This window comes from Pseudochaenichthys georgianus, chromosome 14, assembly GCF_902827115.2.
Source record: "Pseudochaenichthys georgianus chromosome 14, fPseGeo1.2, whole genome shotgun sequence".
Classification (NCBI taxonomy): Eukaryota; Metazoa; Chordata; class Actinopteri; order Perciformes; family Channichthyidae; genus Pseudochaenichthys; species Pseudochaenichthys georgianus.
The window spans coordinates 31,980,360-31,993,805 of NC_047516.1; the positions used below are offsets into that span (position 1 = coordinate 31,980,360).

Consider the following 13,446-nt stretch of genomic DNA (forward strand, 5'->3'; position numbering starts at 1 on the left):
TGAAGTGCTGCTCTGAATCAGGAAGTAATTCTAGTCAAAGATGTACATGTTTTCTCCAGTAAACTTGAACTCATTATGCTCAGTATTCCTAATTTCTGAAGTTACGAGTAATTAAGATAAAATGTTACTTCCATGTTTAGGTTCATTACTTATTTAGATGAGGCTTCCGAGCTACACGATAATCTTAGAATATGTGTTAGTGTGTCAGTGTTACTACTATTGGCTGTATGCCTCCCATATGTTGTGTGCTGTGACTTGTCTGACCTGCATCTATTTTGGCCACGTTTAGCTTCATCAAGACCAGTTTAACACAGATTCTATAATCTGTGTTAACCTGATCATGATGATAAAGCTCACAAAAAGTCTAAAATGTGGCCTTCTCCTCACCGTTTTGCTTCAAAGAGGCACTGGCCCCAGGTCCTGAGCTGGGTCTGCTTTTCAGATGATCAGAAGGTCTTTGTCATCTTTGACCTGCAGGTTGAATTTCTTCTATCTGATGACACAGAAAGGCACTTGTGAACAAGCTCGACTCTCTATCAGTCCGCCTTTGGGTTGGAAAAAGCAAAATGTCCATATCACATTTCACATATCACATTTTCCTGCTTTAATCGGGAACGTCCCCTTACAGCGTACCTTTTGTCATTTCACGCTGCTTTTCAAGTCTTTGCTGTACCTTAACAAGTGCATTGTTCTTTGCAAAGCATGAAAGAAAGGTGAAATGAATGGGCTGTGATTTTAGTATTTTTAAGCAGAGGTTGAGTTCAATAATTTGTACGGCCCTCGGAGGATGTTGTAAAAATGGAAATGGCCCTTGAGAGGAAAAAGGTTCCCCACCCCTGCTCTATGGCTTACTACGTTGCTGCCTGGGTGCTAGTGAGTTAAGGGGTAGTTAGTCACCTTCTCCATGGATAATTGCTTCCATTCAATTGTTGCTAGAGCAGCCCTGTGATCATGTGGAAGCAGAGAAAAAATACACTTATGGCAAAATGGTTTGGCACTAATGAGGGTCTTTCTGAAGTTAGACTGTGTTTTCAAAGTATACTGAAGAGGTGAAGAGAGCTGCATGCATTTCACAAGTCCACCCTCTGTGCTGCTGTGCATTGGCCTATCACCACTGACCACACTGCAGCTGGTACTGTGTGTGTGTGTGTGTGTGTGTGTGTGTGTGTGTGTGTGTGTGTGTGTGTGTGTGTGTGTGTGTGTGTGTGTGTGTGTGTGTGTGTGTGTGTGTGTGTGTGTGTGTGTGTGTGTGTGTGTGTGTGTGTGTGTGTGTGTGTGTGTGTGTGTGTGTGTGTGTGTGTGTGTGTGTGTGTGTGTGTGTGTGTGTGTGTGTGTGTGTGTGTGTGTGTGTGTGTGTGTGTGTGTGTGTGTGTGTGTGTGTGTGTGTGTGTGTGTGTGTGTGTGTGTGTGTTTTAAGTAGGACAGTAGGAATTGATGGCCGACTCTGAAAGCTGACCTACATAGAGGCACAGACAAACTAGTTCCTGCTGAGCCCAGTTGCTCTGCAGAGTAAGCAGACATATTGTTTGATAAACATTTTTTGAAAGCATACAGTAGATCTATCTGTGGATGCAGAACTTGAGACTACAAGTTAAAAGTCGTATTATGCATTGTTGCCTTGCATAGTACAATTTTATGAAATTATTTTTGGTTCCATAACCTGTTTTTTTGTTGTTGGAGGTTCTGTTTCTTTTTGTAATTTGCAGAGAAATCTTTAATTTAGAAATGATATTGATTGACAAGCTAGAAAAGAAAACATCTAGTGGTTCTGGATACCATACAATGACAGAAGCAAAGTGTGAAGAAAACAACACTGAAATCAAATGACATCAATTTCACACTCACACTGTTTCTGTTTGATTGTTCTCTGACCTGATGTTTTATTACATTCTGTTAGGACAAGAGCCTTTGTGGCATTTCTTAGTATTCAGTAATGAGATGTTCTTTAAAATGTCGTTCCAGCTTTTAAAAGCCTCCAAGCTGCTGCTGAACAAACTAAAACGTCATGTAGGGTAATTGTAGCCCAATTTTAGGCCAGTTGTTCTTCTACTTGATGCTTGCTCATCCAGCCACCCACATACAAATCATACCCTTCATGCTGTGGTCAAATGGAGCGTTGACAGACTGCACACTGGAGACCAGAGACAGATTAACGTCGATAAAGTCCCATGGGGGCTATGGCATTTGCACACCTACACGGGTTTTTTTCTTTTAAGCTACACAAGAAATATTTGTTCTCATTTCCATTAAGAAGAGTTATTTTTCAAACCACATTGGTTGAGTATCACTGCATTAGTGTTGATGCGCAGCTAGCAGAGGCTTATTTGATTCACTACTAAGGCCTCAGTAGATGAGTCAGACACTTAGTACATTGTCAATAAAAGGCTCAAAGCAGTGTTGATTAGCATTATAAATGTGGCCTTGATCTATGCTATGTATAGTTACTACAGTTACCAGTAGTAATAGTTTGTTTTTATGTTCTGTCCAACAATTATTAAAAGTATTTTGATAACAACAACAATGAATTTCATAGATTGTTTAAGCGTTGTTTGCTGTTAACCGTCAACTTTCTAAAAAAGTATTAGTACATCAATACTAATGCTTAAGTGTTTACAGAAAGTCTGTTTGGAAGCAAGCATTTTCCCAAACGAGTCCTTCTTCTTCTCCTGTTTCCTCCACCGCGCTCTGCTCTGTTAGCGAGTTCATGCCTTTAACTGTATTAAACAGGGGATTAACGCCCGGGGCCCTGGGTCTCACACTGATCAAAGGCCTCTAACTGTGCCGTGGGTGTTGGGGCTGCCTCTGTCTGCTCCTTTGCATTACAAGGAGCGGAGGCTCAGAGGCGAGGGGGCCCACAGGCGGACAGACAGGCAGGAGCGTTCTGTAGACTCGCTCCTGAATGGACAGATGAAGGTTGGACCACATAATGAGGGCAGGAGAGCCAGTTCAGAAGGGGAGGTGTGCTGTAATTGCTGCAGGTGTGTTGCACTGATGACCTAGCAGCAGCGGAGCATATTCTTGTTTTATATGTGCAATGCCCATCAGGAGGGGGGGGGGGGGGGGGGACTACGCTCTCTTCCTGCTGTGTCCCAGAGGACATGTCTGACACTTCCTCCAGGTAGCTCCACTTCCTCGCTCTGTGTTGACGGGGTCCAAAAGTCAAAACCACTCAGCAGCAGGCTCCTCTCATTTTAATTAGGAGCAAAACACTACCCAGCCCCTATTGTCAAGGCATTACATACATAAGAGGCTGCAGGAACACAACATATAAGTGCAGGCTGTCTGTAAATGTTAACAAAAGTGTACAAAGTGTCTATAATCCTTTTGACAGACAAACAACAAACAAACCGGCCAGAAAACATAACCTTGTAGTCCGAGGTAATAATGTATTACAGGGGTAATTGTATATACTGGGATGTATGGGATATTTGGTATCATAGTTTGTGGTCTTTTGCTGAATTGGTCTGGATAATGAACAGTGGAGGAAAAAGTACTCAGCTGTGTTACTTAAAGAAAATAAGCAATACTACATTTTAAAAGTTCTTTGTTACAAGTACCACAAGAAAAAGTATTCCTGATGCATAGTGGCCCTTTTCAGAATAGTATATTTAGTTAGTGGCTTACTATTATGATTATTGATTTGGTTTCATCACAACTGCTAAATGTAGGGTGAATTTGAATAATTGTATAATACTCCCGCTGGATATCTCAACCTATAAGTATATGTCAAATTGTATTTATTAAATGATTAAGATGTTACATTACCTAATAATCTAAACCTAAAGAGAGCTAACAAAAGCTATCAAAGAAATGTTGTGGAGTCAAAAGTACAATATTGGCTTCCTACATGTAGCGGAGTAGAAATGTCTTGAGTTAATGCGCTTTGTTACCATTCACCACTGATGTTGAATAGGTGTGTGTGTGTGTGTGTGTGTGTGTGTGTGTGTGTGTGTGTGTGTGTGTGTGTGTGTGTGTGTGTGTGTGTGTGTGTGTGTGTGTGTGTGTGTGTGTGTGTGTGTGTGTGTGTGTGTGTGTGTGTGTGTGTGTGTGTGTGTGTGTGTGTGTGTGTGTGTGTGTGTGTGTGTGTGTGTGTGTGTGTGTGTGTGTGTGTGTGTGTGTGTGTGTGTGTGTGTGTGTGTGTGTGTGTGTGTGTGTGTGTGTGTGTGTGTGTGTGTGTGTGTGTGGTCTATATGCAATGTACCCTTATCCGAAAAACAAATCCCTTTCCTTAAATTCACTTCGTGCTTCACACTGACCTAGAAAGGTGTGCATAATAAGGCTCTAGTTGTGTGCTTAGTATATCACCAATAATACATGTGCTTTACATCCGCTCCCATGTACTTATCGCAGTATATTTAGCTGCAGTCATTAGGGAGTGGGGAGGCCTGATACCTGCAGCAGCACTTGCTCTCACAAGATCTGTACAACACTACTGATAATAATACTCCTCCGATAACGACTTATTCTACCTCATTTATTTCAGACGAATAAACACTAAAGAAAACAGTAGTTATGACAATGTAACCAAACAATGGTGTGTTGTTATTTATGTATACTGTCTTATTTTCAAGGATCATTTGTCATTCTGCACCACAGTGTTGCACACTAAAACGCAGGTGTAATCTTATAATACAATACAAAACAAAAACACTTTTTGAATCTCTGCAAATGGTATGGACATCAGAGAAACCCCACCGGAGTCCTCTACCCTTCCAAAGTGGCCGGATTACATTAAAGGTTAAAACGTAAAAAAAGCCTGTGAAGTTTCAAACGTATTTAAAGCTGCAATGCCACTTTTTAAGTCAAAGTCAACTTTGCTGCATCAATTTCCAAGTCCTTGCATTATCTTTGTCTGGCAGGATCAGCCTTTTTCTACTGTGGGGGGGGCTGGGCTTGTATGGGGGAGTTATGGGGGGCGGGGGGGGGGTGTTGAAATGCATTCAAGCAACAGCGGCAGAGAAACCTGGAATGAGTGTGAAATAAAGAACGAGCATGATGAAGGTGGTAAAGGGCCGTGAAAGTAGGCTCCCTGCCGATTGTGTGCAGTGATGAGATGAGGCCAAGCCCGGCTCTGGCTAATAAGTGTGAGCAAGTGCAGCCAATAGGACCCCAGCCAGAAGCCACACAACACCTATTATCCCCCTTCCCACGTATCAAAAATCCATGTGTTTCCATTTACAGGGTATTGTTTAAGCGTAGTGTGGGAAGCTTTGTGAATGCAGGCGTGTTGACACCTCTCTCCGTGAGTCTGATAGTCTTTAATAGCCTCGTTGAGGTCAGCCTCCCTGCCATGTGAGAGTAGTTTGAAGAGAAGGCAATGGTGGAGAGTAAATATACTCAAGGTGCATGTCATTTACTTGAGTATTTTCATTTTATGCTACTTTCGGTATAGTTCCGATATAGTTCCGAAAATTCACGTTCACACCAAAAAAATACGGGACTAGAACTTAGTTCATGGAAGTTCATAGTTAGTTCATAGAAGCTGCTGGGACTCCCAGCAGCTTCTACTGAAGCCAGTCCCCAACTCCGGGGACTTCCGGCCCGGGACTTCGGGTGGCAGTATACGCCGTGAAGTGGTTTGCGGCCTGCCAGTAAACCCAAAGCAGAAGAAGTGACGTCAGCGGCTTCATTTGCCTAACCTTCCTAACCTTCCTCATCAGAACTAAAGAGTTCTGATGAACTAAGTTCTGATGAACTAAGTACGGCAAAGTACTTGATGTGAAAGCGCCTAATGAAAATGTAAATGATAGACACATGAATGCATAACTAATTATATTCCAGTGATATCATATATATTACTTGAAAGACATGGCTACTTTGAATAATGACTTTTAGATCTGGTATTTAAGTATATTTTGCTGCTTATATGCAGGACTGTTACTTGTAACAGAGTATTACTTTTACCAAAGTATGGGATCTGAGTTCTTCGTTCTTCCACCACTGCAAAAGGAGGAGGAGGGCTTCTCTTGGCTACTTTATGGACTGTAATTGTCTGAAAAAAGTGAAACGTTGACTTAAATGAAATGCGTTGCGTCAACAGATTTCACATAACTGTATTAGGGTATTTGAAAGCTTAAATACAAAAATATTAAGTTGAACTTAACGCTATTGCTATCAATGAACCTATTACAATTATGTGATATCTGTTGACATGATACATTTAATTAAAGTCAAAGTTTCAGGTTTTCAGTGAGGTCTCTACAATAAGAGCAATAGGAGTGCGGTGTAATGGCAGGTCAACAAGGTCAAACAAGAAGGCGGTGCTGAACCAATGAGGGAGAATTATTCGTTTGTTGTCGTTTTGTTGTGTATGTGTACAGTACAAACTCCAATAGTAGTCTACACTACAGCAAACCTGCCCATTTAAACAGACCCGGTGACGGGTGCAGGCCCTGCTGGGGAGCAGTGTGCTGTGGCCCTGACCTGTTGGATATAATGGTGCAGGGAAAATGTCCTGTCAGTTGATGGAGGAGCTGCCTGTAGCAGGAAGCAGTGTGGCGACAGGGGCCATGTGTGTTAACCTCTTTCCTTATCACTTTTTCTGTCTTTCTCCCCACGTCTCCCTCTCCTTCCATCTCCACCTTTTTCTCTTTCCCTTTTCCACCATCACCCCCCCCCCCCCCAAGACTCCCCTCCTTCTACCTACACTCCTCCGTGACAAATTACTCCTGGCGGTTGATTTGTTGGTTGTCAAAAGTGCTCCTCGCGCTGGCATGAAGGTGGGGTGAGACGGAGAAGAGAGTGCAGCCCCCCCTTTCCCCTCTCTTCTGCCTGTCGTCATCACCGGTCCCTTGTCTCCCCCCTGGCCTCACACATGTGTCGCCTCAGCTCGGTGTTGAGGCGTCTCAGTGGAAATTGATATTCTGCCTCATAAGATCTCATTAGACTCGATGTTGTCCGTGTTTAATCGGCTCACACATTAGGCTTCCAACCCTTTTTTGAAAAGGCTGCTTTGATATGTTCTAGCTGTGTCAAAATATGTTGTTATTTATGGAGGAGGAGCAGAGTAGAAGAAGAAAAAACGGCAAGAGATACACTTTATGACACAACTATGGATGCATGTGAAAGGTTGACGAGCAGCAGCAAAGACATCTGTATGTTTCTGGTTTATCTGATGGTATTTATAGAACAAGCTATGTATGTGGCATAGTACACTTAATTTGGTGCTTCTGCTTGAGTGTTTACCAATCAGCATGCACGCAGTAGGGCTCGGTAATGTGGATGGACCATATGGTAGAGTGTGATGTATGTTTGGGACTTCTATATGGGAATCAGCCCACACAGATTAACTAGAAATGACTTGCATAGATGCATTTAGCTCAGAATATAATCTCATATTTGTACATAGATTATAAATAAATCACAACAAAGAAACAAGAAAAATGTAAATAAGAATAAATAAAAAAATGTAAAAGAATATAGTTATATATACATAAATAAATCTCATGATCATTATGGCAGATTTAATCGTGAAAATGGTTGGTATTGTTGTATTGCCTAACCCTATCATTCATCCAACTACATACGTGTCATTACACATTTTAGCTGATTGACAGAAAATAAATGGCAGACACTTTTGAAAAATGACTCAAATTAGTAAAATAAATAAAAACCCAGCATGCTTTGGTTCAGTTTGTGACATATTTGTCTTCTGTTTTACATAAACTGAATGTCCTCGGGGTTTGATCTGTTGGTCGGACAAACCAGACATTTGAAGCCTTCCCCTTGGAACCTGTGATGGGCATGTTTCACCATCGCCTGGCATTTGATAGAGCAAACAATTGATCGATGAAATGAGAAAATAATCTGCAGATTGATCGAAAATGGAAACAATCGTGACTGTGACGGCTGACAAATCTCTTGTTTGTTTCCCCTGGTACACACGATGCTAACATGAGCTCATGTGCAGGATACTCGTGTCTAAACAGCGTTCCCTCCAGTCTTTGACCTTGAGATGTGTCCTATAGTGGAGGAAGACACATGGATTTGTATTAAATTGTATGAACAGGAAATCCTCATTGTTGTTGAGCTCATTGAACAAATAATATTTGAACTGCTGTCTCCTTCTAGTGTATCAGTACCTTTTTGCGTATTGACTGTATGAGTGGCGTTCCATGACAGTAAAGGGATGGTGGAGCTTGTGTTAGTAAGACGGCTCGTTTCTCTGCAGTCAGTGACGGCGCTTTAAGCTCAATCTGAGGTGATTTCATTTCACCGTGTTGTGTTTGCCATTTTGAAAAGAAACTCATCTCCTTTCAGTCCCACTTGCGGCTTTATTCACTAACTGTTTCTCTTTTGTGCGGTTTCCTCTTTTGCAAAAGTAATGGAATATCAGTTTTCCTTTCAACCCCATCTATACAGAAGCTAGATTGCTTTGTGCATCACCATCAAAACACAAGAGGGGAGCATTGCAATCCACTTGTGTTCAAAAGTCTGAAACCATCTTGTCTCTCTGTCTTTGTGTTAAAAGAGGGGTTAAGCTTTTATCCCATAAATATGGCATGAGAATCCCACTGTCAACGACGCATTCATTCTAAGGCCTGCATTAACATAAAAACGAGCGCTTGTTATACAGTGAGATTTCAATAAAAAAACACAAAATGCTTTTAATGAAATTCAGATGCTGGGCCCGAGCTCTCTGAATCTCATTAAATGAGCTTTGTGCTGTTTTTCCATCTTCTCTTTGTAGAGGAGGTCCCCGAGTTCCCTTAATAATGTGGCAGATTTCATCATATTCCTGATTTAAAGAGGACAATGTCTGTCTTGTTCACTTGTTCCTGTTCTCTCCAAGCCCGAGCCCATCTCTGCAGATGTACTCGCATAGTTTCTGGATTCCATCTTGTGGTGCATTCTTTCTTTTTAGCTCCTGAAGTTGTGTTAAGTCCCTCCTTTAAACCATTCTCTCCCTCTCCCCCCTCCCATCTCTGTTTCCCTAGGATTTGGCTTCATAACTTTCGAGGGTGAAGACATCGTAGAGAAAGTCTGTGAAATTCATTTCCATGAAATCAATAACAAAATGGTAAGTCCACTCATTTTTTCTAATTTAATTTTTTCAATTCCAGCTGGGTTTTTGAAGGATTAATATTTGATTTCTTCTTTCTACTAGTATTAATAGCAAAGTAGGCGTGTGTGTGTTCATGTTCATATGCACAGACGGACACACACACACACGCTGTGGGTCTCAGGGATGGGAACGCAGTGGTGTGTACTGCCCACAAACCGTGAAATTGTGTGGCTGAGTTCTGCCTGTCAGGCTGAGGGACTGGAGAGTGGAGCCTGTCCCTCTCTCTCTGAATCCCTGACCACACACACACACACACACACACACACACACACACACACACACACACACACACAGGTGGAGGAGTTCAGGGATGCAACAGGGAAGCGACTTGCAGAGTTCATTAGTCAGGGATTAACACCTTCCAAAGTGTCCCAGTGATGCTTGTTTTATTTCCACCAGCAATATGGTCATCTCTGAGCCAAGGCTGGGCAATATCGATATGATGTCTATATTGTGATATAAGACTAGATATCATCTTAGATTATAAATGTTGTCATATCATAAGTATTGTTTTTCTCCTGAATTATTAGGCAGTAAAGTGATGTAATATTGCTGAATTTATCCAACTTTCAGCTTTTCTATTATTTGCCTTGTTCGTCTATTTACCTGTTCAGTCAATATATCCACATTACTGATACCTACTGATGCTTTTTGGGTTGGGAGGGTTTTTCCCTTTCCTGTAGTGTGTTATCCTCGTTTCTGTCCATTCAAGTGGTCTGCAAAGGCTGGAATCCCAAAGTTTCTCTCCTACACACTCCCTCCTTTATTTACTTCTGTGACAGTGACATCACTATGTAACACTTGTGCTTCTATTGAATAGTGCTCCAACACATTGTACGATATAGATTAAAGAGACAAGACATATCTAAGCGATTGACCAATCACAGCAGAGCAGGCCAGCTAACAATCGGAGCAGACTGGGCTCTGGTTTCCGACAGACTGTGAAAAGAGGTGCTGCAGCACAGGCAGTGTGAGAAAAATGAAGATCTTTTTGAACATTACAGCATGGAGACATGTCCCAGAAGAGACACTACATACTGATATGAACAATGAACAGAATAGGGCCTCTTTAAGTAAAAGCACCAACATCCATCCCTACAATATCATCACAATATTGATATATTGGTCAAGACAATTGTGATATTTGATTTTCTCCATATCGCCCGGCTCTGCTCCTGGTACCCCACTGCTCTGAGCTCACCCTGTCTCCTATGATCATTGACAGGAAGCGACTTCAGGAAGCGAGTGTGACATTAGGTCCTCCTTCACCCAGCTCCACCCTGCAGGCCTCTTGAGAAAACCTGCATCATTTGAGCGGTTCTGTGGACGGTGATTGACTGGAGGGAATACTTGTCTTACTGACGCCCCCCTCCTCTCTCAGTGTGTGTCTTTACTCTCTTCCTGCCTTTTTCCTGAAACTGACTTGACTGGCCATGTGACTGACGGGTTCAGCATAGTAGAACCATGTTCCACCAGGGAGCAGCCCAGGTCACATATGACCCACATTATACATTCCTCCGTGTCTGAACACAGCATCACAGTGCATGCTCAGGACCGCAACCCAAGAGTGTGTGACAGAAATAACCGCATGTGTGTATGGAAGAATTTCTGTCACAAATGTCTCAGATCCTTCGACATGTAGGCATGGCACTCTGTGAAGAGACACATATCACGCCTCAACGTGAAGCATGAATGCACACACCAGAGCCTCTATGTATGCACACAAAGCAAACAATTGCTGCCATTGCTGTCAATTTCAAATCCTATTTTTGCACAATTTGGTATTAAACACTAATAAGCTAATAAGATTTTTTTACCAATGATTCTGATATGAAACCACAGGAGGACAGCTTTTAATATGACGGAAAATGATCCTCATTAAAGGCATACCCACAACCTATCTGTGAGAAGTTCTAATTGGATTGTAAACACTGGTTCCAATTACGAATGTAGATTTGCTTGATAAATAGATGGCAGAGTTATTGTTCATGAACATAATAATTGTTATGAATTGTTCAAAAACAAGCAGATTTTCTCCGTCAAAGTCTCAAGGAAGAAAGAATAACCAAACTTGTTCTGGCCAAAAACAGCACAAGATAACAAACTAAAACATTTGCACAACTCACAGGCCTTATTAGAGAACATAGTCCAACTAATAATAATATTGCTTTTATAGCGCAGGGAAACTTTTGCTTTTCCATTTAACCAAAAAAAACTCCACTTACATAGATGTTGCATGGAAGATGCCTTGGCAGAGTTTTTTTTTCAATATTGGAGCATGTATCAAGTAGTGCAGATGTGCATGTAGGAACATGTAACGATGTTCCTAATAAAAAGTGAATTGACAATTTTAGTCAGAGATATAGTTTGAAGAAATCATGTTGGTGTACCATGTTTTTTTTTCTTAAATAGACACTAAGGTTTCTATCTTAAGAGATTCTTTAAGATAAATGACACCACTTGCCTTCTATTAATTCTCTTTCCGTGTGTAAGTTGCATTGTGGCGCCCATTTAGGCATTGCAACTGCAACTACAAAATGCAGCTCAATTGTTCCTCACACCTGACAGCCAAGTGTGCAAGTGGATAGAAAAAACATTTTTATTTATCTCGTCTCGAATGCTCCCATTTGAAATTAGGCTTTATGAATGTCAGTTATTTTGCCACAGAATGTATCCTTGAGCATACAAGTTAAGGCTTTTTCTTTTTTAACCAAGCAGAAAATGCCTTTTTAAATCTGTAACCGTTGTTTATTCCACCTTTTTTTTTTTACAGATACTGTGCAAACACACGACCTAACGCCTGATCTCCACCTTTCTTATAGAATGACATAAATAGAAAGAGTGTCGGGAATTCTAGGTCATTAAGCTTCACACACATGAGGTGATACACTGATGCGCGTTGTGACATGTTGTACTTCCCAGAGTGCCAGAAAATACATTGACCGCTTGATGACTGCAAAAACAGAGGTAAAGTGTAGTTACTCATAAAAGAATGTGAACCATCTGGGAGTCCCTTCACAATAAAAGATGAGTATTATTGAGAGGGGACAGTGTAAAAGGACAGCGCGGGGTGGCCACTTTTCCGAGGCTTTTGTCACCTTTTGTAAAGGGGTCCCTCTCTGCAACACCTAGTACATCACATTTCCCGAGGATGAAGGAAATATGCGAGCCCCTATTCTACAAAGCGCTGACATCTTGGAATGTCATCAAAGAGGAAAGAATGTGGAGTGTGTGAAAAGCATTTTTCAAAGACACTTCAAGTTTGCTGCACAGAGGAGAGCACTGGTTATCCGCTGTCTGAACGGCACGAAATAAAAAATGGCTCCTGTCTTCTTCCTTATGAAGTACCATACAGAAATAGACCTCATCCATCCTGCCTGTGAGTGTTATCTAAGATGGTTCTTGAATAATTGATGCTGACAGAAATTCCACCCCACTTGGGAGGGTTGTGGATGTACAGGGCACCCCACCTTCTTCCTGGCCCGGTCCTCTCCAGGGCTCTGGCAGTGCGGTGGGTCGGAGCTCACTCAGATGTGAGCGCCCGGACCTATTCAGTGACTCGGTCAATCACCCTGTGTTCCTGCGACTCTCGGGCCTCACTCTCAGGAGCACTTCCTGTCACCGTGAGTCCGGCCTCATGGATAATTAATAGTAGGGTTCTACTTAGCAAGAAGCTCTCAACCTGCCCCACCACTGACACCTTCATCGCTCTCACCTCTGTACCTGTCAAGTCAATTCTATATCACAAATCTCACATTTTCCTCAGGAGGCTCCAACACTGCCCTGCTTGTGATAAGAGTATGGATTAATCTCCACATGATTCTTTAGCTACATTTTTAAAAGAAAGTACACATTGTGGAGTAAAAAAGAATGACTTGATATTTAAAAAAATATTTTTTAACAGTTTCTGACACGCCCTGGTTTCTCACATGTAAGAAAGTCTTTATCATACTGGAGAAAGACCTAAATACAGCTAAGGAAAATTCCTTTTCCTCTATCACTCCCCACCCTGCAGTTATGCATGCGCAGCTAATTCATAATAATACCTATCAAGTATTGGCGCTGATGAGCGAGTAGTGTGCCATTAAAATGGACTCACATTGGTTTTAGTCAAGTGCTTCAAGGTAATATTCTTTAATGTGTCATCTTTAATATTCAACAGTAGCGAATGATCTCAACAGGAGGGAGGAATTTTCTGTTAGTCGTCAATTTCTAGCTGTGTCTTCCTGACATGGCCAACCAATTACTGCGCTGAGGAGCTCCGACTCTCTGCCTCAGAGGATAATACTAATACAGGTAGATAGCCATACATCAGCCTTAATATATAGACACAGATAAACTCAGCACCTTGCATTAATATAAGCAGTATTATTTATATTTTA

General features: G+C 41.7%; 1 protein-coding gene across 11 annotated transcripts in view; it reads left to right on the forward strand.

Annotated features, from left to right (window-relative positions):
* The window catches only part of LOC117459001 (RNA-binding protein Musashi homolog 2), a 297,016-nt gene that overhangs the window by 206,752 nt on the left and 76,818 nt on the right, over positions 1-13,446 (forward strand). For all 11 annotated transcript variants that reach the window (XM_034099815.1, XM_034099814.1, XM_034099813.1 and 8 more), the window contains exon 8: positions 8,937-9,019. In XM_034099815.1, coding sequence (XP_033955706.1) covers positions 8,937-9,019 — 83 coding nt within the window. The remainder of the gene's footprint in view (positions 1-8,936; positions 9,020-13,446) is intronic.